At 40.6% G+C, this 25,483-nt stretch overlaps 1 protein-coding gene across 9 annotated transcripts in view; it reads left to right on the top strand.

The window, feature by feature from the left end:
- The window catches only part of sash1a (SAM and SH3 domain containing 1a), a 919,927-nt gene extending 915,392 nt beyond the window's left edge, over positions 1–4,535 (top strand). For all 9 annotated transcript variants that reach the window (XM_039747549.1, XM_039747550.1, XM_039747556.1 and 6 more), the window contains exons 19-20: positions 1,067–1,198; positions 2,462–4,535. In XM_039747549.1, coding sequence (XP_039603483.1) covers positions 1,067–1,198; positions 2,462–2,722 — 393 coding nt within the window. In that variant the 3' untranslated portion in view covers positions 2,723–4,535. The remainder of the gene's footprint in view (positions 1–1,066; positions 1,199–2,461) is intronic.
- The last annotated feature ends 20,948 nt before the right edge of the window (positions 4,536–25,483 follow it).

Consider the following 25,483-nt stretch of genomic DNA (forward strand, 5'->3'; position numbering starts at 1 on the left):
TTCAAATTATTATGTTTTACAATTTTTTACTATGGTTAATTAGTCACTGTAATGTAAAATAGTTAGTTCTAATATGCATATGTAACAATTCCCATGAAAATAAAAATCTGTTTAAATTGTACATCCCCATCCCCATACGTGAGTGGCAGAACCGCAAAGAGGCTAGCTTGTAGCGCAGGCCCAGGGGTTGGCGAGTGAAGCCCCATGGGTATAGAAGAAATAAAACAACCTAATGATGAGCCTTGAAGGTATGCCATTTCAAAAAGTTACAGTTGCAAATCTAGAATTATTCAGAGCAGTGTAGGTATCTCATATTCCTGCACAAGATGCCAAGCAATGTAGTAAAATCTGTTCATGACCAGTGTCAAATGAAACTGAATGGTCCAATAAAACCAAACAGAAGATGATCCACTATCACAGTTCAACAGCAGATCATTCAGTACTTGGACCTAAGTGGTTTCAGTGCCGTGAGTTTCTTGAAATCCAGAGTGAAGTTTCACAGAAATGGTTGACACGTGATGCTGTAGTTCATTTACAAAATATTTTTCCGAAGTGTTACATTGCAAAAGTAAGCTGAGAGACAAGGTGATAATTAGCAGAAATAAATAAATGTAACAAGGCCTAGTCGAACGGCAGACAGCAGCTGCTATGTCATAGTGGTCTACAATAACTATCTGGAAGCTGCTTTTTAGTTAAATAAAAAAGATTTGTTGATTTAATGCTTCATTTTTATATGATTTTCAACATCTCATTTATATGCAAAAATGTCTCACTCATTTTTAAAGCAAAATTGGACAGTTAAAATTCACAGGATTAGGGCACGTAATACATTACAAACTATTCTAGCAAAGTGAACACATTGTGAAATGTTTTGCATAATTTTCTGCCTTTTGCTTTACTTCAAATCTGGAACACCAGCTTCATTCCAAACGAAACATAAAGCTTGGAAGCTTAGGATACTCAGTGTTCCCTACAGACTGTTTAACATCTTATCAAATTACAGTAGTTGGCTTTTTATTTTCATTGGTTTGTAAGCTAATATATACACACTCTTTGCTCCCCTTAGCATGGCCGTTATGGTATTCCAGAATCTCTGGTTCAGAGGTATGCTGAAGATCTTGAATATCCACTGAAAGATGTGGCTTCAAACATGGACCAAGTTCGCATGAAACTGCTGCGGAAACAACACCGAATGGCAGTAAGCACCTGTTTCCTTCTCAAGTTTGGCTCAGCTGTAAACGGGTGTAAAAAAAGAATGTGGGATTACTTCCTTAGTGCAAAGGTTCCTCTTCTTTTAACTTTTTCACCACACTCACAGTTCGGGACAGACAACAGAGAACCCTTTCTTTTGCTTCAGTCTCCAAGTCCCTAGTGATGGCGGGGGCCACTAGAAGAGCAAACAACCTGCCATAGTGACCCCTACACCAGCATATCATGCTAGCTAGCCAGTAATGTCCTAGTGTGGTCAGCATCCCCAGATGTCCCTTGTTCAGTTTTTCCTGAATTTCCCTGCTGTGATAAACGTAACATTGACTCACAAATGCACTTTCCTTACAGTAGCACCTGTGGGTGCTCACATATGCATAAACGTTTAATTTCTAAGCCTCCACCAAAGGCTGCATTGTTTCCCCTTTCACTTCTTGAAATTCAGTGTCTTTGGTGCTGTCACTTCACAGTCTGCAGCATTACAGAGCAGAACTACTGCCTCAGGTCAACTCCTGGGTCATATATTGGCCTGCTCTTCTCCAAAAAGCCAACTTGAAATGGATCACACTTCTTCTTCCTTTTTCGGCTGCTCCTGTTAGGGGGCGCCACAGCGGATGATCTTCTTCCATATCTTTCTGTCCTCTGCATGTTGTTCTGTTACACCCATCACCTGCATGTCCTCTCTCACCACATCCATAAACCTTCCTCTTTTCCTCTTCCCTGGCAGCTCTATCCTTAGCATCCTTCTCCCAATATACCCAGCATCTCTCCTCTGCACATGTCCAAACCAACACAATCTCGCCTCTCTCTTTGTCTCCCAACTGTTCAACTTGAGCTGACCCTCTAATGTACTTGTTCCTAATCCTATCCATCCTCGTCACACCCAATACATATCTTAGCATCCTTAACTCTGCTACCTCCAGCTCTGTCTCCTGCTTTCTGGTCAGTGCCACTGTCTCCAACCCATATAACACAGCTGGTCTCACTACCATCCTGTAGACATTCCCTTTCACTCTTGCTGATACCCGTGTCCAGCCTGGTTGTATTGAGGCCTCAAGTGTGATTTTAGATGTGTGCTTACAAATATAGCAATAAAGAAGAAGCACATGCGATGGAATACGAATGCAAAGATTCTTTAAATTTGTCAGAAAACAATCTGTTATGTTTGAAATTTGTAGTGTTAAAGTGTTTAAAGTGTTTACTTTTGTTTTTCTATCTGAATCTCCTCAATCTCTCTCTCTTTTTTTTTTTTTAGATCCCTTTTGGAGGTCTCACTGAAATGTGCCGAAAACCTTTGTCGCCAGGATACATTGGCACAGTCAATGACTGGCTAGTCTCCGCTGGTCTTCCTATGTATAATAAGTTGTTAGTGGCCGCAGGCTATGACACGCTGAACAAAATCACAGTTCTGTCAGAGACTCATTTGCAAGAGGCTGGCATCAAGGATAAGCGCCATATAAGCAGACTGTTAACAGCCGCCAAATTGGTAAACCTCGATGAAGCTCCGTCTCACTAGCAAAGATGGGGACTTTTTCTTTCAGTTGAATTTGAATTTATGCTATTTGTCATGTATTAATGTTGCCAAGAATTCAAACGGGAGGCCTTGTGAGGACTGTTACTTTTTTAAAACTGCAAAAAGGGGTTTCCGTCAAGATGGGTCAAGTCAGATGGAAATTTGAAAAACTGCCTATGATGATATTGCACAAAATTTGCAGTTTAGAAAAATAGCTAACGTTAAGTGCTTGATTGGGACGAATAAAACCAATAAAAAATGCCTGATAGTTAGGCCAGTGCGAAGCTGTCTTTCATTCCTGGTTTCCACAGGTAGAGATTACAGAAGGGAGGGTATGAACGAAGTGGGACTCGCAGTTCTGTCTCTCTCTCTGCCTGCCTGCCTGCCTGCTCTTTTAACATTGTCTTGATCTCTAAGCGTCATTTTCTTTTGCCTTACCAACAGCTATGTAAACATATTTTTTATCCGTATATATTATTCTGTCCAGCTATCTAATTCAGGTTCCAGTTGCATGTGTCTGAGGTCCTGCGACGCACCTCTTTTAACTTTTTAACATGGAGTCGGTCATGGTGACGTTTCATGTTTTGGCAAATTCTAACAACTAATTCAGCTCATTAGTTTCTGCCAAAAGCCCGAGCCAGCTTATTTGATTTAGACAGAAATGTGTTGTCATGGTGTTAAGCCAAACTGCATTATAGACAAACACAAATGTTTAATGAACTGGATTTTTAGTGTTTTATTGTCTTGTCTTTTTTCACTATTTTAACCTTGTGGAAACATCTAAACTTGAAATAACCACAGAAAGCCAAACCTTCTTAATATGGACTGTTCTTGTTGCCAAGTCTGAATTTTGCTCTCGTCCCACAGATGGGGATAGTTTTTGGAGCGGGTGAAGTCAATATTTAGTTGGCGGATGCCACTTGATCATATCTCAGCTTCCTTGTAACATGTCCCATGTTGTATTATGTCATGTTTCTCTGTATGCAGACTCAAATATAAATCCAGGTTTGGAGAAAAACCACAAACGTTACATTAAGTGGACTGCCTTTGCCTATGCTACACATTCCATGTTCTCTCCATCCCATCCACCTTAATGGGTCACCGTCAAGCAAGCGGACTCCACTTCTCTTTCTCTTGGCTCCTTCCAAACACAAGTCCGTCTGAAGAAGAATCCAAAAATCTCGACATACAGGAAAGTGAGCTGTGACTTGAGGAGAGGTGTTAATGGAGCAGAAGTAAATCGACTACGCTGAAAACACCAACTTTTACTGAGTAATTCTGTATGCAGGCTTTTGAAAATCAGGTCTTCAGATTGCTTGCTGGTTTCCACTAAATAAGTTTTGTTAAAAGACACCGCTTGATGTTTGGTTTTCCTACCTGGAAGTCTTCCGAGTGAATTGGCAAAGCAGACCAGCCTTCACTTCTCCCACGTCTGTGCACAGTCTTACTAATTTGTGACTTCCAAATCATGTAGGTGACCTGTCAATTAAAATCTCTGGAGAAATTTATATAAAAACTAACAAATGTTGCACATTCTGTATATGAAATTGATATTTAAATAACTTATTTTTGGCCATTTTCTTTTTCATATCCAATGTAATTAGCTGTATAATATTAGTGAAAATGCGCTGCTGCAGAATTGCTTTAGCCAGTGGAAAGCTACCATATGAAATGTAAAATATACCTGTGTAAAGATTATTTTATGCTGTTTTCGGCCTTCAAATTATTGTTCATAAAGATTTTTCCTGTGTATTGAAACTGAACAAATGTCTATTGGTCATTCTGACATAATAAATTTTCTTTGGCATCAATGTGAGCTTGGCTGCTGCTGTTGATTCATAAGGCTGTCGGGATCTCGTCTCGTTTTAGTCCTCTTTCAAGAAACATCAAGTAAAATGTGGTCATGGAAGTCTTGAAGGTGTCTGTGCTGACACATTTAGGAGGATCGTAACTTTTCTGTGTGTTTGATGACTTCGATAAGGTCGGTGAGCCTGTTTAGAGCTTTAATGAAGCGTTTCCTCTCAAAGACAGGAATGATTTCTTGTGCAGTGATTTGCTTTTCTAATTTCTATTAAGTAAAGCTAAGGGGACTCCTCCATTCTTGTAGTTAATTTCGACTTTATTATTTGACCTTAGCATGTTAATTTCAACTTGTGCTGTGTAGTTAATTCCGATTTTAGCATGGTGTCCTCTTTGGAGGAAACAAAGCAGCCAGGGAATTGTTGTCTGTATTGTATACCCACAGAGAGGCTTTCAGACTTATTGAGTAACATAATCCAGGCAGCGATATCTGACCCAAACAGAAATTTACCCAAAGCAGTAAAGAGATTTCCGCATTCTTGTTCTGCATCTAGATCTACTCGAACGATTGAGGAAGTATACAGTACATGCAACAAGCGGCATCCACTTCACAATAGCTGCATGCCTTTAAAAATTCTGTTTGTTCATGTGATTAGTAATGGGAGCGCATCCTTGGCTCTTTTCACTACAACTTAGGTCAGCACTTTGACATCACAATTCAGTAGTGAGATTGTTCTGCATCATGCACATTCCAAAGGGTCTTGAGATGTTGGCTGTCTAGACAGGGAAATGTAGTGTGATGTGGCAGCTCAGGTAGTACACGAGCTTCTATTGGTGAGGCCTGTTGTATGTTCAGTGAAGAAAGTAGGGTTGTGTGGTGTACTGGTATAATAAAACCCTACTTTTGATATGATACGGTACCAACATTTCAGTAATGTTCAGCCCTTTAAGTAAATGATAGTTTTCTAGGACCTTACCTCCTAAATGTAGTTCTATTCACGACCCAACACCCTCTAACTTCTGACTCTTTGACAGTCTGGAGACTCACTCCTTGTATTAATGTGGAGTGTGACAATGATTGTGCTGCACACCAGGGAGTTAGTTGGTTGTGAAGTGGGAGAAGTTAGCCATTTTTTTTGCTTTGGTATTGTTTTGGTACTGGCACCTTGATCCGACACCTGGTATCAATACCAAAGTCAAAATTTCTGTAGCAGAAAATCTGCTTTGCTACCAGGCTGTGGTCATGTTTACTGTTGAAGTCCGTTTGAGAAATGGCAACAGTACCCAACATGCTTAATCTGACTTAGCAGTGCAGGTGGTGGAGCCCATCAGGCACAACAAAGAGCCCACTCTGAGCAGAGTGCCAGTCCATTACACATGTGGGGGCATTAAGTGCAGGGCCATCTTAGAAATGGCAGTTAACCCAACATGCAAAGAGAAAGAGGAATTCCAGGTCAGGGGTTCACAACCAGGCTGCTGGAACTGTGAGGCAGAAGTGTTGTTACCTGCTGTACCACCCCATGTCAACTTATTAAGTGCAAACCTGGAGACTCGCCTGGATTATTGGGTTACAACTGAAAAGGGAAAGCAAAACTTGAAAGTAAAGAGAGTGAGGGCAGCAGACATAATAAAAAGGAAGTGAAGGAAGTGAAAAGCATCGTGGAGGTGTTAAGGATGGAAACTGAACAAATCCAAACTGATGGTGTACACATTAAGTTACAGATTTAAAGGCACGCGCTATGCTGTTGGCACCCAGGATACCTCAGGTATAAGAAGACATCCATGTGGGTGTCCAGTAAAGCAATTTGAGCTGAGTGTTTAATGACTAGACGTTAACTATTATGACATGTTAAACAAGGTGGCATGCAGAGAGGCTGCAGACAAGAAAGCAAAGGAATTTAACTGCATAATCGCGTGTGTACTTGTGAGAATGGCGTGGCTATACAAGACCCAGAAAACTGAGTTGTGAGCTGACTGTGTGTGAAGACCACAAGAAGAAAAGACAGAGTGAAGGTAATACTTTCATATGAAATTTGAGAAATGTTTGTGGGAGCAACTTAGTAAAAGAGGAAAACAAGCCATTTCCCCTGAGCTATCCTAACAAGAGAAGGAAGGGAAAAAAGAGCTGAAATCAGACTCACTGGAGAGCCAAGGAGGACAACAGCGGGCTAACTTTGGAAGGTTTAGTGTAAACTGAAAGAATCCAACTGCTGCTCACTGTGAACATTAGGCAGTAAGCAGTTGGCTTGGGAGTTTTAAAAATCTGATTGTCATTTGTAGTATTTTATGAACTTTATGAAACTGAAGCACAGCCAGACAGAAAGGAAGCCCTGCTTTCTCATTTGTTCTCATTTTTACCACAACTCTGACGCTTGACATTCGAGTTTCACTTCCTAATATTTGCCCCAGCAGTCTGTTTTACTGAGTAGCCAGCAGTGTAGCAGAAAGAATACACATCTCTGAACTGAACAGCTGAGATGAGGGGCGCTATATGAGGCAAAAACTGATGTGACTGTTTAAGGCCTGCATACATAGTGGTGGGCCACAATTGTCCTTATGAAATACTGCTGGCTACAAACTTAAATGTGCTCAGGACTGTTGACCTCCGTTAAGAGTACAGGCTTTGTGTATGGAAAAACAAAAAAATTTGTGATAATTTACTTGGTCGTCTGTGGATACTGCAGCCAGCTGCTTTTGAGATGAAACGTGGAAAAGATCCTGACAGTTCATGAAGGTGACGAGCTTCACCATTATGGAATATATAAAATACCACAAATGTGATTCATCAACATGGGTAGTTAATTCTGCTTCCATTCGAGGAGAGCATTTTGGCCGGAATTATAGCAGGGGTCACAGCACCTGCCCTGTCTCTCATATGGAAGCCCCACTTACACCCTGAAGAGACCCTCCCATCTCCCAACTGGCATGATCAGCCAGCCCTTTTCTTCACTGCCATCCAAAGGAGTGAAAACCATGGACTTGTGGGATTAGAGACCTCCTAAATGTCTTGTACTGCCAGCAAGGTCTTCCTTTTATAAAGCTGTTAAAAAAGGTGGCTGGTAAAGTAAGATTTCACTTTGAAAATGACCATATTAACTTAAATGAGCATGTTTGTTATTAAATAATGTACATCATGTATCCATCCAATCCCCTAACCCACTTTCCCCACATTCAGAGGGCCGACTGCCATTGTGATTTGTGTTGGGTATTTTGGACATACAAGGTCACTTTCTGGTTGCTGGAATCTCCCGGCTTCCTGTTTTCTAGCAAAGTTTCACATAAAGAATTGTTTGTCACAAACTGTTCAGATCCATCACATGCTGCACTGAAGAAATATTTTGCATAATGCAGGCTGTACCCATCCAATTACCGACCACACTAAACTCCATTTTGTTTGGGTCATGGTCTGGGTGCCCAAGTGTGTCCACCACAAGGCAGGACGAAACCCAGGACAGGACCTCAAACCACTGGCACTTTTGCATTAGCAGCCGGAACCAGTACAAGGCTGATGGCCATATCTTGAGAAGTGTGATGGCCCAAGATGTAAGGCATGTAATCAGAGATGAAAGTCACCAGGACATGATGGGCAGCGGACAAGAATCACAGGCTGGTAATTAAACCGACCTCTTCCTCACACTGTCTCTCTATAGAGTAGAGCTCAGGGTAGCAAATATTCATGGCGCTCTATGATGGACGTCTCAGTTGATTTGTCACCATAGCAACAGTACAAATATGACACAGATTGCACTCTGTGTTATCCCTTCTTGGGCACATAGTTTTTGGCATATATTTTGATTAGGGCATAGAATTAGGATTGTGTTCTGGTTTTCGACTTTTGTATTTTGACTCCTGATCATCATCTTGCTCGTTGATTTGGGTGACCTGCCCATTTTTGTTCTCCCAGTTTTGACCCTCTACTTTACTGGACCACCATCTTTATTTTGTGATTAACAGGCACAGTAATAATTATCAGAGACATAAAACCTTAAATAGGTTTAGAAATGTGCATAACAACATGGCTGTGACAATGTAGCAACAGTCACAAAACTGCTAGGATTATAGCAGATTGCAAAATGGCACCACCAGAGTAAAGAAAAAATTAATAAAGCAGCAGAACAAAAGACAAACATTCACAAACAACTGCTCACATTGGTTGTTTTTCACAAACTCTTGCAGTGCTCTCACCAGCACATTGATCAGACCACACATACACAGTGTATCCATGTAGCTGCCAGTGTAGCACTTGGAGAACATCGACAAGATGCCAGTTGAATTGTTTTGCCCAGTTTCCTGAAGCTTTATTGATGTACGCTTGTATGCCAACTTCTGCCGTGCACTAATGTCACAAAGTACTCGCAGCTGGTGCCCTAAATAAGCTAATCAGGGCCTTGTGTGTAAAACCTCACTTAGACTAATTTCTGGAAGACTGCTTACACTCAACTGTGCCAGGCCAAGTTCCTTTATAAATCTCAAAATCAACTCTACACAATCTTTTAGCTACTTCTGGTCACCAGCCTTCTTTGAATATTTGTCATCTAATCACCATGTACACTTAGCCATTTTCCTGAGTGGCATCTCTCCTACAAGAATATGGGAGAATTCAGAAAACAAAACTTCAGTGAATGTGAAAGTGGTGTATTACTGACTGAAGTGGAGAACCACAAAAACATTCTGTTCAAGAGAAGGGAGCAAATCATAGCAGCTGAGCCGAGATAGCAATAGTACTGTGCCATCATTCAAGATCCAGAACCCTAACAGCACACAGTGTGAATCAATGCAGACTGTTTGCGCAGTGAACTACAAGATATTAAGAACATTTTTATTAAACTGGTAAAAAAAAAAGGAATTTAGCCAAGTAATTGCCAATATTGCAATACTGTTTATCTTCAACATACAGCATCCAAATAATTTGGAATCGCTATTGTGTGTTGATTTCCCTTTTTTCTTAACCTACCTCAGGTGGCAGAGGCAGTCCGTGTTTTTGCTCTATAATTTGCAGTTCCAAACAAGCTATTACAAAGTGGCAAACCTTTGTGGGGATGCAAAACAGTGGGCTGCCCAACAAGTCAAGACCTCGCCATCTACCTTTTACTTTTAATGATCCACTCTATCATTATTATCATTCATTTAGTGGACACCGTATCCAAGGTGACTTACACAGCAACTTACAATAATATAACTTAGAACTGATCGGTTCTATCACTGATTGTGTGCAGAGTGCCTTTCATTATATCTCCTGTCTTGCAGTGTACCCACTATCACCTAATAGAAAGATGACACAAGTTGTCTGTAATACGAAATTAAGTTGCAATCGTATCACTTAAGTTTACTTACCAAGAAACCAATCATCACTCAGAGCATGACCCGGACATCTACTTCCCACACTGCTATATGATAAAATAAAAGAATCAGGGTGTTCAGCCAGGTCAACTTGCAGCTACGCTGGTCAGACACATTTCAGCATCACATATTAATTGTATATTAACTGAATAAAACTGCTTTCTGTTTACAAAGCAAATTCATTCAGTCAATTACAACAATTACATTAGGAAAATAAGTTATTGCTGCAAATTGCTTTTTGATCTCAGCTTGCTCACCCTGACTGTAAGTAAATTGATAGCATCTTACTTATACCATAACATACAGGTGGCATGATCGGACAGCCAGTTTATGCTGAAAGGCGCCAGTTGCAAAATACCCTGCATTGTTAAACCCTGTAATGGAACAGGGACTGTATGATATCTGTATGATGATCTCTGTAATATAGGCTCAAATTCAGCACACAACTCCAAGAGGATGTCTGTATCGGCTTATAAACCAGTCATCATCATGAGCAAAAAAAAATCATTGTGATCCTTGAAAGCAAGCTACTTGTGTGTCCTGCCATTGGTGATATCCTCCAAAAGAGCTAACACTGCCACTGGCAGTTATGTCATACACCACGCAGCGCACCCTTCTTAGGGATTAAATCAACAGGCCACACACTGAAAGTAATTGACATTAAGCACATGCTTTAGGCTTTATTGCCAATGCTGAAGACAGCAGCACTGAGAGGACATGACAGTTAACTAAAGAACATCGGCGTGTGTCTGACATGCCATTGAAATGAGCAGTGAAAAAAGATCTTCTGTTCACTTTATTGTCCTGCTGCCTGGAGTTGCTAAAATTCCAACAAAGTTTGTGTAGGACTTACAGATGGTCAGAATTTTCCGTAACTTTAAGCTAAGTTCCACGCCAAGTTTGTGTTCTATAAATCCTGAATTTTCTGGCAGAAGTGACTTGAGGGCCATCCATGAACCACTCAGACTAAGGAAAGATTTTAATAAGGAATAAAACATGGACCTGGCCCCCCTTGAATAGCCAGCATTCCAGCCGTGACCTTTTTTGTACTTCATTACCAGCACACGCTCCTGTTACTGAAGCGGCCATCTGAACCTGCTAATTTTTCATGAAGGACTTGTGTAGGACCAGCAGTGACAACATGTAGACCATGAAGACAGGAACCGATGTGGCCAAGAGTCAAACTCTGCTCCCCTCAAGCACAAATCGTAACTTACAGACTCACGGTCATTTTAGTTTAGTTATTACGGCCAAGCTACTACGTCCAGCTCCATTTTGCTCACATCACACGTATATTTCTATTTAATTTAAATTGTTTATTTGTGGTCTAACATCTAGAAGTTTGAAAAATCCTCAAATTTTAGTGCGTTCCCTTGGTCGCGTTGGCTGAACAGCATTAGTCAGACAAATTAAACGATACTGAAGTGCGGTCAGCTTCACATTGGGTCTTCCTCATGGCTTCGAGAGCTGCTCTGTGTTTTAATGTCACAATGATCAGAACCGCTCACAGTACTCCAAATGCAGCCTCACTAATTTGTTATACCAGTCCTTGTTTCACAGTCTACTTTTTTTTTTACTACATAACCTACAGTTTTATTTGCCTTTTTAATCGCACTCTAAATCCTTTTTGGAGTTTGCTTCCTGTAGCTCAGTTTCTCCCATCTTGTATTCATAACTGATGTTCTGTTTGCCCACATGCTGCACTTTGCACTTTTCTACTTTAAACTACATTTTCCAAATGTCCACTCAGTTCTTAAGCTTGTCCAAGTCTTTCTAAATTGCTTTTGCTGCCTATTTTTGTATCTTCTACAAATTTCACAAGTTTACTAATTACAGCAAAATCAATGTCATTAATTGAAATCAGAAAAAGTAATGAGCCAAGGGCATACCCCTGAGGAACTCCACTGATGACCTCACTCCACGTAGAGTATTCTCCTCTTATCTGTACTCTTTGTCTCCTGCCAGTTAACCCACTTGAAATCCAGTTCTGTACGTTACCACTGATGCCTACAGCTTCTAGTTTTAAAATTAATCTTTGGTGTGGGTCTGCATCAAAGGCTTTGATCATAAGCTTTGCTTTTCTCTACCACTCCAGTAGCCTGTTCAAAAACATCTAGAAGATGAGTTGGCCTCTTGTATGCTACATGCCGAGTGTTGTTTACTTTATTATGTTCATATCAGTCATCTACAAGTTTATTTTGAGGTTTTTAAAAGGGCAGGCTCAGTTAAAGCACGCACTTTGGACCCCCTGGAGGTCGTAATGAAGGAGAGAATTAAAACAAAACTGAGTGACATTATGAACAATGCTACCCAACCTCTTTCTGACACACTAACACTGAGGACTTTCAGCCAACTAATTCTTTATCATAAGTGCTGGGGCTCCAACAGCGATATGTCTGCAAAACGCCTCACTGGGACTGTGACAGCCGAGTCAGATGTTTTCTTTCTTTTTAAATTGTCTTGCTTTATAGTCACTGTGGTGTGTGTTCAAACCAAAATATGTGTATATATGTATTTATGTACTTACTTATCCACCTATTTACGTATTTATTTATTTAAAGAGTTTCTGTCAAAAGCCAAATTTCCCCACAGGGACAAATAAAGATCGATCTATCTATCTATCTATCTATCTATCTATCTATCTATCTATCTATCTATCTATCTATCTATCTATCTAGTTCAGCCTTATAACATCTATAATTTGTCATCTTGTGGATCAAAGTCACATTTGCAACTTTCCAGGCTCAGCAGGTGACAGAAGGCATGCACTTCATAAAAGCTTATAAATAATTTTCTTTTCTTTTTTGTTTTTAACATCACTGCTAAAAACCCATCGGTATTTAAAGCACTGAGGAGCTAAAGCCCATAGGCCTCTAATATTTGAAAATTTGTAACCTTCCTGTTTACTTCCACTTTGAGACACTACATCTATTTCTTCTTTAAAAATATGTGGGTGAAGTATGTATTTAGTTCATTTTCAATCATTTACTCTTATTCATCAGTCTTTTCATGGAGGTGACCTTTGGTCACTTTCAGACATGTGGAGGGTCCCAAATGCCCACTATCGTACTCTTATTTACACTTACCAGCCTGTCACAAAGCTGAGGCCGCAATCCACAGCTCCACTTATGGCCACCGTCAGGGTGGACTGCTACTGTAACTAATACTTTCACTTTTCTCATATCTTTAATGCCAGGCAACAAGAAAGAGCACCAAAACGAGTAGGAGAGAAGGGGTACGCTTGTATTGATGCATTACAGACTCACATTCTGTAACTTCAGGTTCCTAAATGTGCCCAAAATAGAAGCAAAATAAAATTAGTGTGACAAAACAGTACCAATACGATTTAGATGGATAGCAGCTCGTGGGACTGGAAAGGCAGCCAGCCAATGTGCTCTTCATTTTAGTAAGCTGAGCTCGCATGGTCTCTGGATGAATGGAGCGAGAGAGCTCTCTAGGCTTCCCTATAGGCTCTGAATTTGTGCCAGCCTTGTGAATCCTTGATGTACCTTTTGAACCAGGGGACGACTCCTGTCATGTTCAGGCCTTCTAGTCTTTGACTAATCTAGTTTCGGAACGACTTATGTCCTTGAAATGTCTACCAACTTAGTTATTCACTGTAGCCTTTTGCCGAGGTCAAATTCATTTTTTCTCCCTACGTGTTTACAGCTTTCACATCGAGGTCCCCAGTTCTAAGTTTATTCTGTGTAACCACCAGGGGGTGCCAGAGAGCCCTAAACCACAGACACAGTAATGCACCACACGTTATATGAACAAAATAAAGGCTATTTAGTCACTCAAGCACCTTTAAACACAAGCCTCTCTCCAATAATAAGCCACAAAATCACAATAAATCAATACCATTCTTCCTTCTTCTGTCCTCTGCTATATGTTGCCCGCTGCCTCCTGACTCTGACTTGTCCATGTATGGCAGTGGGATACTTTTTAAGCCAGATCAATCTGTCTCCTTGAGGAAGCACTTCTAAACCATAGACAAAGAAGGGTGGTCCTCCCCCGACAGCGCCCTCTATTGATCCCAAAGGACCCCTCATGGACTTCATGTCCCTAGCACCCCTGTAGGTGTCCCAACTGCATTCTAATACGAGGACCACTGCCACCTGCGCATGGGGGATGGAACCCCTACCAAGTTCCGGCTTGCACTGGTCCATCCATCATTTTATACCTGCTGGGCACAATGTTATCTTTTCATCCAACCAGCCAATCCATCCGTCGTTCGTCTCAGGCCTCCCGTCTAGGTAATAACCCATGCTCCACCATGGCCGGGATGCCTGTTCTTATCCTACAACTGGTTCTGGCCTCGTTTATAGTGAGTAGAGCAGCTTACTGATGTTTTTCTAATGTCATGCTTTACCATTAATATTAAAAGTAAAATAAGAAAGCAAATAACACAATCCTAATATCAACATCTACATAACCTTTTTTTTTTTAAACTGGATTACAGAACCTTTGTGGATTGCTTCAGATGCAAGCCTTTTTTAGTTTCTCTTTTAAACTTTTATATTTTTTTTTTCCACTCTTTTTATTTTTTTTTGTAAAGTGGACATGTTAATCTTATGTTTTAACATCAGTTTCATTCATCCACTTTAGTCTTTTGATTTAATTTGGTTTTTTTTAGATATATTTATCTTGGGCCAGGGTCAGAAGCTCTCTGAACTGACACCACCTGTTATTTGTAGCTTTATTTTCCTATTCTGTATTTTTTGTGTGTGTGTTCTGACCCTCACAAGCACTGCTTGCCACAAATTATAACCTTTCTTCTGGGGTGCATTTGTGGGTTTTCAAAGCCGATTTCAAATTTAACCATGTTGTGATGGCGGTTGCTTAGAAGATCAGTAGAGACCACATCCCATATAGCATACGCTGTATACACAGACATTCAGACTCTCAAGACCCCTAATACTGCTGAGGAAGACAAAGAACAGCTGACCCTGGAGTAGAGGAGCATGCTGAAGGACATCAGAGACATTGAGAAAAGCAAAGCAAGTGATTGTGTTAAAAAATGCTTTAGTTGCCTCACATTTTTATTCAATCTTTTTGTTCAACCCACTGAATTAAAGCTGAAAGTCTGCACTTCAACTGCATCTGAGTTATTTCATTTAAAATTTATTGTGGTAATGTACAGACCCAAAATTTGAAAAAAGTCTCTGTCCAAATATTTATGGACCTAACTGTATTTGCATCCATTCCCAATGTAAACACACATATAATTATAATGGCTGGGGACCTTTTTAATTGTATTTTTAAATCTGGACCTAGATAGGTCTCCTGCCACAGGGACGATGACATCTAACACTCAAGAGCATATTCCTTCTACTCACCAGTGCATCTACACTATTGGCATGTAAACTGAGCTTGCTCAACTGGAAGAATCCTAATTCACCTATTTTTAGTTAGTGGATAACTGATGTTATATATTATCTAAAATTGAAAAAAATAAATCAAATTCTCACTTACAGGATCCGTACAAAACTTTTTCAACACCTGGCAGGATCTGATAAATAACATTTTAGAATAAGCATTTAAATTGAGGAAGTGGATTCTCTCCCCTCTTTTTCTATTCTATCTATCTTTATTTATTTACATATTTTTACTATTATGAAAGTGCTACTCTGCTGACCTAGGTCTCTTTCTCATGGGTGGGGGTTGATTTATTTCAAACCAGTTTTGTTAAACTTGACTTGCATGTATGGAATGTTTTTTTGATTTTAATAAAATAAAATATAAAAAAAACATGAAGCATAGAAAACATCAATGAGTTTTTATCCATTATCTTGGATAATCAGGAAATGAGTGGTGCTGAACTTTATACTGTTGACCCACCGTTCGGTCATCCTGTGGTGGCAACCACCCAAGCAACACAGCTCTTGTAAAATGAGTTAAACACTAAAAATAAACACCAGAAATGGATTCAGCAACCCAAAAATATATAATTGCATGTATAAAAACCTAAATAAACTCCCGACAAAGGGGGTAAAAAAATGAAAAACAAAAAAACTATTCCATTTGGTGCCTTCATTTCACTGTCCTGGCTGCAGCACTGCTCCTTTGAGATGAGGGATTGTGCTCATGTGAATACATCCACCATGGTGAACTATTGTATTATATTTTGTTATTATATTATATAATATACTTTATATATATATATATTATTATAGTATTATAGATAATAAGTCAACCATGGTGAATGATTCTAATTTACATCAGCTGATAGACCTCTTATCAGGAGGACATCCCTTTTCTAGACCTGAGCATTCTCCTAAAGAAAAATTGTCAGATGTTCCAATGAGTATTTTGGGATTGCCGCATTATTTATTTAGGATTTAACTGCTGGCCTGTTGTGGTCTATTTAGGTACTGTAAAGTGTAAACAGCGTCAGTCAAATGGGCACTGACCTACACAGCATCCCACCAAGTGTTTACTGTGTCCACATTCACTGTTATTATGTGACTGGTTTAATGCTGGGGTGTTTTGTTTTCTTTAGTCCTTAGGCCAAAAGTTGACCAGAGTGCCAATTATCACCCTGTATGGCAACTGGGAACTGGCAATGCCAGTGTGACATTTTTACATTAACTTTTTTGGAAGCTGAACTAAACAGATTGTGTGCCCAGACAATGCCAACTTGGTATGCCTTTCAATTTTCTTTTCTTTCTTACATTGTCAAGGAAAGCCACTGTTTGTGCTGTTAGGCATCAGGTGGGGGCCGGTAGCGTCTTTGGACAGGGCGGCTGTCCACTTCAGGGTATGGTCACACACCCACTCATAATGAACTAGCAAAATACCCGCGCTTCACAGCGGAGAAGTAGTGTGTTAAAGAAGTAATGAAAAAGAAAAGGAAACATTTTGAAAATAACGTAACATGATTGTCAATGTAATTGTTTTGTCACTGTTATGAGTGTTTCTGTTTATATATATATATACTAGCAAAATACCCACGCTTCGCAGCGGCGAAGTACTGCCTTAAAATTTTTATTAAGAAGAAAATTAAACCTTTTTAAACTGAGGGAAAATATACCAATAATTATTTGTTAAGGATCTCTTTGTATGCCACGTTGTCAGTCGCCCTCCAGTTGTAATATGACCAAGCTGTGCGCTGAGCTTACTCTTGAGCATGTAACGTACAGTTGGCCATGTGAACAGTAATCTTGTTTCAAATCTCACAGCTTGGATTGTTGCTGTCATAATCGGTTTGAGTTTCATGGTTTGTTTCTAGTACAACAGTATTTGTAGGACTTGTGTTGAAGAGACATTCGGCATCTGTCAAGCGTTGTAAGTATACAACCAGTTTCACTGATAACTTCACATCCAGCTTTTGAGAGTTTAAACATTTCTAAACATCAAAGTGTCCACTACTGAAATCGTCACCTGTGAATCTAAGATGTTTAAGAGGCATTGGCGGTTATCCAAAGGTGTAAAATATTTGGCCATTTCAGTACACTTGAAATCGACGACCGAACAATTCAGCGACAGCCATCAACTCACATGCAGATGCATAGGTGAAGGGCTTAAGCATTTCACTCTTCTAGTGCTCCTGTGTAGAATAATTATCTCCTGTACCGTCATCAGTCCACACCTTGAACCTGTCCCAGTCATTCAATACATAAGACACAAAGTTCCTCCGGATATCAAGAGTGAGCCTATGGCCGTGCAATATGTAACAAAGAGAATGGAAAAGGCAGGTGCCATCTCCGGCATGGAAACCACTTGGTAAGTGACAGTTCTTTGATCGATGGTGATCACCTCGATAGACATGTTAATGGGGTACGGTTGGAATGATAAAGGAAGTGGGTACCTGAACAATGTAAAGTAAGTCTAAAATACCTACACAATAACTATAATCGTAATAAATGAACAATAAAACAGCGGAGAAGCCGTGGATTAAAAAAAAAAAAAGGCTTTAGTTATCAGCAGGGAGACGTGAATACCGTGGCGAAGCAAGGAAGGGAATGTAGTGGCTGGAGCGACAGACGGCGTTATATAGGCAGGCAGCCAACAAAGTGGGAGGCGTTGGGATGGGGAACCACACGGTGACCGAGCTACAGGCTATGGGCGTATATATGTATGTAAGTAGGATTCAGTTAGCGCTGGGAACCCGCTGCACAAATTTCTTGAAGATGGGCCCATAAGTAACAAAGACCATTGAAAAGTTCAATATGGCGGCTGACAGTGGCATCATACCACCGAAATAAGTACCAAATTTCAGCCTTCTACCTACACGGGAAATTGGAGAATTAGTGACGTTGGAAAGTTTAATATGGCGGCTGACAGTGGCGCACACCACAAGTAAGAACGTACATTGGTTTGGTTAGCGCAGGGAAGCCGCCTACCAAATTTCGTGAAGATGGGGCCATGAATAAGAAAGTTCAACATGGCGGACGTTGTTGACCGTTATGACCGTTACGCGTAGAATTTCGAAATGAAACCTGCTTAACTTTTGTAAGTAAGCTGTAAGGAATGAGCCTGCCAAATTTCAGCCTTCTACATACACGGGAAGTTGGAGAATTAGTGACGTTGGAAACTTCAATATGGTGGCCGACAGTGGCATCATACCATCGAAATAAGTACATACATCGGTTTCGGTTAGCGCAGGGAATCCGCCTACCAAATTTCGTGAAGATGGGGCCATAAATAAGAAAGTTCAACATGGTGGACGTTGTCGACCGTTATGACCATTACGTGTAGAATAAAAAAATTAAAGGAACACTTTGAAAACACATCAGATCTCAATGGGAAAAAGAAATCCTCCTGGATATCTATACTGATATAGACTGGGTAATGTGTTAGGAACGAAAGGATGCCACATCGTTTGATGGAAATGAAAATGATCAACCTACAGAGCCCTGAATTCAAAAGACGCCCCAAAAATCAGAGTGAAAAAATTGTGGCAGGCTAGTCCATTTTGCCAAAATTGAATTGCAGCAACTCAAAATTGTACGCAGCACTTTGTATGGCCCCTGTGTTCTTGTATACATGCCTGACAACATCGGTGCATGCTTCTAATGAGATGACAGATGGTGGTGTGGGGGATCTCCTCCCAGATCTGGACCAGGGCATCACTGAGCTCCTAGACAGTCTGAGGTGCAACCTGGTGGCATTGGATGGACCAAAACATAATGTCCCAGAGGTGTTCTATTGGATTTAGGTCAGGAAAGTGTGGTGGCCAGTCAATGGTATCAATTCCTTCATCCTCCAGGAACTGCCTGCATACTCTCACCACATGAGGCCAGGAATTGTCGTGCACCAGGAACCATTGTACCAGCATAGGGTCTGAAAATGGGTCTAAGGATTTCATCCTGATACCTAATGCCAGCCAAGGTGCCTTTGTCAAGCCTGTAGCGGTCTGTGTGACCCTCCATGGATATGCCTCCCCAGACAATCATTAACCCACCACCAAACTGCTCATGCTGAATGATGTTACAGGCAGCATAATGTTCTCCATGGCTTCTCCAGACCCTTTCACTTCTGTCACGTGCTCAGGGTGAACCTGCTCTCATCTGTAAAAAGCACAGGGCACCAGTGGTGCATCTGCCAATTCTGGTATTCTATGGCGAATGCCAATCGAGGTGCATGCTGCTGGGCAGTGAGCTCAGGGCCAATTAGAGGACATGGGGCCTTTGGGTCACCCTCATGAAGTTTTTCTGGTTGTTTGGTCAGAGACATTCACACCAGTGGCCTGCTGGAGGTCATTTTGTAGGGCTCTGGCAGTGCTCATCCTGTTCCTCCTTGCCCAAAGGAGCAGATACTGGTCCTGCTGATGGGTTATGGACCTTCCATGGCCCTCTCCAGCTCTCCTAGAGTAACTGCTTGTCTCCTAGAAAACTAGTGAAGAAACAGTCAGAAAAGATGAGGAGGGAAAAATATCAGTGGCCTCCACCTGTTAAACCATTCCTGTTTTGGGGGTCATCTCATTGTTGCCCCTCTAGTGCATCTGTTGTTAATTTCATTAACACCACAGCAGCTGAAACTGATTAACAACCCCCTCTGCTACTTAACTGACCAGATTAATATCCCATAGGTTTCATTGACTTTATGCTATACTCTGATTAAAACGTGTTCCTTTAATTCTTTTGAGCAGTATATATATATACAGTATATATATATATATACACACACACACATAAACATATATATATATATACATATCCATACATATATACATATAAACATATACACACATATATATATATATATACACACACACATATACTTTGTATATACAGTATATATATACATATATATATACACATACATCCACATATATATATATACATATATATATATACATATGTACATATACACAGCAAAAAAAGAAACGTCCTCTGACTTTCAACTGTTTTTACTTTCAGTAAACTTAATATGTAAATATTTGTATGAACACTAAAAGAGTCAACACCATAAGACATAAACTAAAAATGTTTCACAATGTGTCCCTGAATGAAGGGAGGCTCAAAATCAAAAGTACCAGTCAGTATCTGGTGTGGCCACCAGCTGCTTGAAGTACTGCAGTGCATCTCCTCCTCATGGACTGGACCAGATTTGTCAGTTCTTGCTGTGAGATGTTACCCCACTCTTCCACCAAGGCACCTGCAAGTTTCTGGACATTTCTGGGGGGAATGGCCCTAGCCATCAATCCAAATCGATCCCGCTCCAGGGTACAGGCCTCGGTGTAACGCTCATTCTTTCGACAATAAACATGAATCCATCCATCACCCCTGGTGAGACAAAACCGTGACTCATCAGTGAAGAGCACTTTTTGCCACTCCTGTCTGGTCCAGCGAAGGTGGGTTTGTGCCCATAGGCGGCGTTGTTGCAGATGATGTCTGGTAAGGACCTGCCTTACAACAGGCCTACAAGCCCTCAGTCCAGCCTCTCTCAGCCTATTGCGGACAGTCTGAGCACTGATGGAGGGATTGTGTGTTCCTGGTTTGACTCGGGCAGTTGTTGTGGCCATCCTGTACCTGTCATGCAGGTGTGATATTCGGATGTACCGATCCTGTGCAGGTGTTGTTACATGTGGTCTTCCACTGCGAGAATGATCAGCTGTCCTTCCTGTCTCCCTGTAGCGCTGTCTTAGGCGTCTCACAGTGCGGACATGGCAATTTATTGCCCTAGCCACATCAGTAGTCCTTATGCCTCCCTGCAGCATGCCTAATGCACGTTCACGCAGATGAGCAGGGACCCTGGGCATCTTTCTTTGGGTGTTTTTCACAGTCGGTAGACAAGTCTCTTTAGTGTCCTGCGTTTGTAGAACTGTGACCTTAAACGCCTACTTTCTGTAAGCTGTTAAGGTCTTAACGACCATTCCACAGGTGCATGTTAATTAATTGATTATGGTTAATTGAACATGCATGGAAAACATTGTTTAAACTCTTTACAATGAAGATCTGTAAAGTTATTTGGATTTTTAAAACATTATTGTTGAAATACACAGTCCTGAAAAAGGGACGTTTTTTTTTTGCTGAGTATATATACATATACACACACACACACATATAAACATATATATACATACTTATATACATATATACACACATATATATATATATACATATGTACAGTCTTTGGGGTGCGAGCAACTGTTGCTGGGGGTGACAGAATCCATGAAGGAAGAAAAATGACTGTTTGTACAAAAATCTTAATTTATTTATCCATTCCTAAATAATTAAATGGGCAGGCTATTTCGTATCAGTGCAATACGCTGTTTGTTAAAACGGATGACTCCCCTCTTTACGCAAGTCTGCGTGGATATTATGAACTATCGTTTCTGTTCAAGTTCTATTTAAATTTTAAATAGAAGGAATTTTTATTTAGTCGACAGAATATTATTCCGGAATAAATCAACTCAAACCTTAAATAACTTATAATATTTTGCTCTCCATAAAAATATATCCTGTCTAAATTATACAAGTTAGAAATAAAGTAAACGTTAAAAGAACAAACATTCAAATTTCTTTACTCTTATGTAATTTTATATAAAAATAAACTTAAATTTTAAATATCCCAAAAGATTTTGCTCTCCATAAAAATATATCCTGTCAAAATTATACAAATTCAAATATGAACATGGTGCATAACAAAACCTGGAAATATAAATAAAATTTGTTCTTTTCAGCAATAACAAATCAAATCATTCAGTTGTCTTTGCTCATATGTCATTTTATCAGAGCTGGACGCTGGCATCTTTTTGGCAACAAGTTCGTTTATGTTTGGTGTGAGGTTCTGTGTTGTGGAGATTCTCAGGATGGACTGCAGGTGCTCATCAGTGAGGCGACTCCTGTGTGCTGTTTTGTTAGTCTTCATGACTGAGAAGAGCTTCTCACACAGATATGTGCTACCAAACATGCACAAGGTTCGAGCCGCATGTAGACGGAGCTGGAGCATTTCTGCGGGAATGGAGGGAATAAACTGTGGGCCTGCAGTATCGTACTTTGCCTTCAGTGTGCCATTACACTGCAGCTCAATCACCTCCATCTGAATCTGCACAGGTGCAGTTTCCACATCGACAGCAAATGGGTTGCGTAAACAACTCAAAATTCTTTTTGTTCTTCAAAGTCACCAAAGCGCCGTGCGAACTCAGTGCGCAGTGCGCCAGTTTATCAGCAAAGTGCGTATTTGGGAACACCGTAGTGCCAACTTGGTTCAACATTACTTGGCAACAGGGAAAGTGGGGCAAGTTGCACTGGTGCATTTGTGTCTCCCATAAAAGTAGCTTCACTTGAAATCACTTTGTGATTTTGCACGGGTAAAAACGTCTGCTGAAGTGTCAGATTCTTCTTTAACTCTTCTGCTTTCTGTATCTTGTGCATTGCATTCAGGTCTTTCAGGTTATCTTGATGTTTTGTCTCATAGTGCCGTCTTAGATTAAATTCTGTAATTACAGCCACATTAGCTCCACAAATGAGACACACGGGTTTACCGCAATGTCAGTAAACATATACTCAGCCTCCCATCGGTTTTAAAGGCTCTATGTTCAGAATCACCTTTTCTCTCGGCATCGTGTGGGCTAGCTGCGCAATAACTTGCAGCATCATAAGCTAGACTTGATTAACGCGTAAGTGTTGGCAAGGCAGCTGAAGCGCTGCATTATGGGATCTGTAGTTTATTGTGTTACCAGCGCTTCATATCCCCGGCCATTAATAACAATAATACAGTATATAAAATGATCTCGGGCGGATATAATTACACTGGGCGGATGTGGCCCGTGGGCCTTGAGTTTGACACATATGGACTAAATAGAACTTGAAAAGAAATATTTTTTCGAATGTGATCGCGCACTACAGTACATCGAGCCCGCGTGCTATTGTGGTTTTGCCTGTGTGCCTCAATAAGTTACCCCCCCTCGCTCTTACTTTTTTACCGTTCATCTAATGAATACACTGAGTATGGCTTTACCAAAACAATCATTGATCGCGAATAAAGTATCCATTATTCATAAAGCTTCAATTGGTGATCTGTCTTTCTGCTAACCGATATTTTTTCATACGCCTCAAACCAAGGGGATGCGAGGCTAAAATGAATCAAGAAGCGTGTGTATATACTTAGTGCATCCCCTCTCGGGAATCGAACCTCGGCGCTACAGGCTGAAGGCTCTACCATTGCGCCACGGCGTGTGGTTTATCTATTTGAGCGTAGCAGTGTAATTCGGTTTTTGTTCAGCACTCTTTGGAACTGTTGCTTTTTGTCTGCGCACTGGGTCAGTTCACGTGAGCCGCTGAATATGGTTTTATATGTCACTCGCTCGCTTCTAATTGTTTCGCTGCCTTCTTAATTATATAATGCATGTTTTCTTCAGTGCTTTTTGTAGCTCTTCCTGGTTTTGTACGTAATGCGTGATTACGTGGGAGGCGTGATGATGTCACACAAAACTCCGCCCCCCACGGCTTTCGAGCTCAACTCCATTACAGTAAATGGAGAAAAATAGCTTCTAGTTATGACCATTATGCATAGAATTTCGAAATGAAACCTGCCCAACTTTTGTAAGGAAGCTGTAAGGAATGAGCCTGCCAAATTTCAGCCTTCTACCTACATGGGAAGTTGGAGAATTAGTGATGAGTCAGTGAGTCAGTCAGTCAGTGAGGGCTTTGCCTTTTATTAGTATAGATCAACCTAACACCTAATGCCTTTGAAATTTGAGAGGAAAAATCAGAGGACCTAGAATTCCATGTAGCAGATGCAAGATTCAACTGTATTGGTTACATCTCAACAATAAAAGTCTCCAATAAAAGTAATTATAAAAGTATATATATATATATACAGTACTGCTGAACGCGCGCTAAGGAGATGCGGATGGATCAGCTGCTGGCTTGCTGCTGCCAAGCTGCATGTTCTTCTTGTTGTGCTGCACGTCAATCATTTAAAAGCCTGAACAGGAGCTGTCCTTTTGTCTCATTGCTTTCTCTCGTGGGACATTAAAATGTCTCTTGCGGGATGTCAAAGTATTTTGCGAGAAGATCACATCTCAACCCAAGTTTTTTTTATTATAATAGAGAGATATAATGTTAAGGTTTGTTGGTCTGTCACATAATTACTCTTGAACTACTAGGCCTAGAACCTTGACCTTGTTCCTAATTGAAAATTTATGACCTGATATGTGCTGGTGAATCAACAAATTTCAGGTAGCTCCAGCCTTGGCAAAGCGAGCTGGGCTTGTGTGTTTCCTACGGCAAACTGATCGAGAAGGTGACATGGCAGAAAGAAAAAGAACAGCGGCAAAATCTGATGAGCACAAAGCAAATTATGTGATAGGAAGAAGACGAATGGCAGCTGACCGTCATACTACACAGCAACCTGTTGGTACTTACAAACTACTGGAACCTTGATCTTGGTTGTAATTGAAAGCTTACAGCATGAAACGTTCTCGTAAGTCAAAAAATTTTAAATCACAGCATCTGTGGAAAAATAAAATGATCAACAATGTGACAAGGAATCTGCTGAGCATCTTACTGGTGGGCAGAAAAGTTTATTGTAATAGAAGTTCGAATCTGACAAGTCCAACTATTGGTAATCCCCCAGGACACGCTACATATGTCTTCTGGATTCATAATCAAGTATAAGTAATGTGTTTAATAATCACTGACTGCACCAAAGGACTCCATAATAGGAAGTAAGAAAAAGAACAGCAGCAACATATGAAAAAGCTGTATGTTTTCATGGTGAAATAAAAACACGTCTTCCCAAAATGGAAAGGTTCAGCTTTCCCTATTCGAACCACCTTATTTGAGAGTTGGAGGTCCGCGTATTTCCTAGTATCATATATTTCTCCTAGAATTGTGACCTTGACATGTCAGAAGGGCTTGTGTGCCATTCTAATCCTCAGAGCCATGTTGTCTGTTGCCAGGTGGGTGCCATGTACGCCTTATAGAGTTACCCATGATACACTTGTCCAAACAGAACATCAGAATATGAATTTCCAGACAGACTCCTACAGCTGGGCCTGCTGGCGAAGATACCCATACCCATAACTACTTTATCTGCCACTAGTCAGAGGACAGGTGCAATGCTATTTGAATGAGGGTCAAGACCTTGGCAAGGAAAAATGACTTGTGGCACATGGAATGTAACTTTTATGGCAGAGGAGCTTGAATTTGTGTGAGAAGTTGATAAACA

Source organism: Polypterus senegalus, chromosome 3 (assembly GCF_016835505.1).
Source record: "Polypterus senegalus isolate Bchr_013 chromosome 3, ASM1683550v1, whole genome shotgun sequence".
In the NCBI taxonomy this organism is placed as follows: domain Eukaryota; kingdom Metazoa; phylum Chordata; class Cladistia; order Polypteriformes; family Polypteridae; genus Polypterus; species Polypterus senegalus.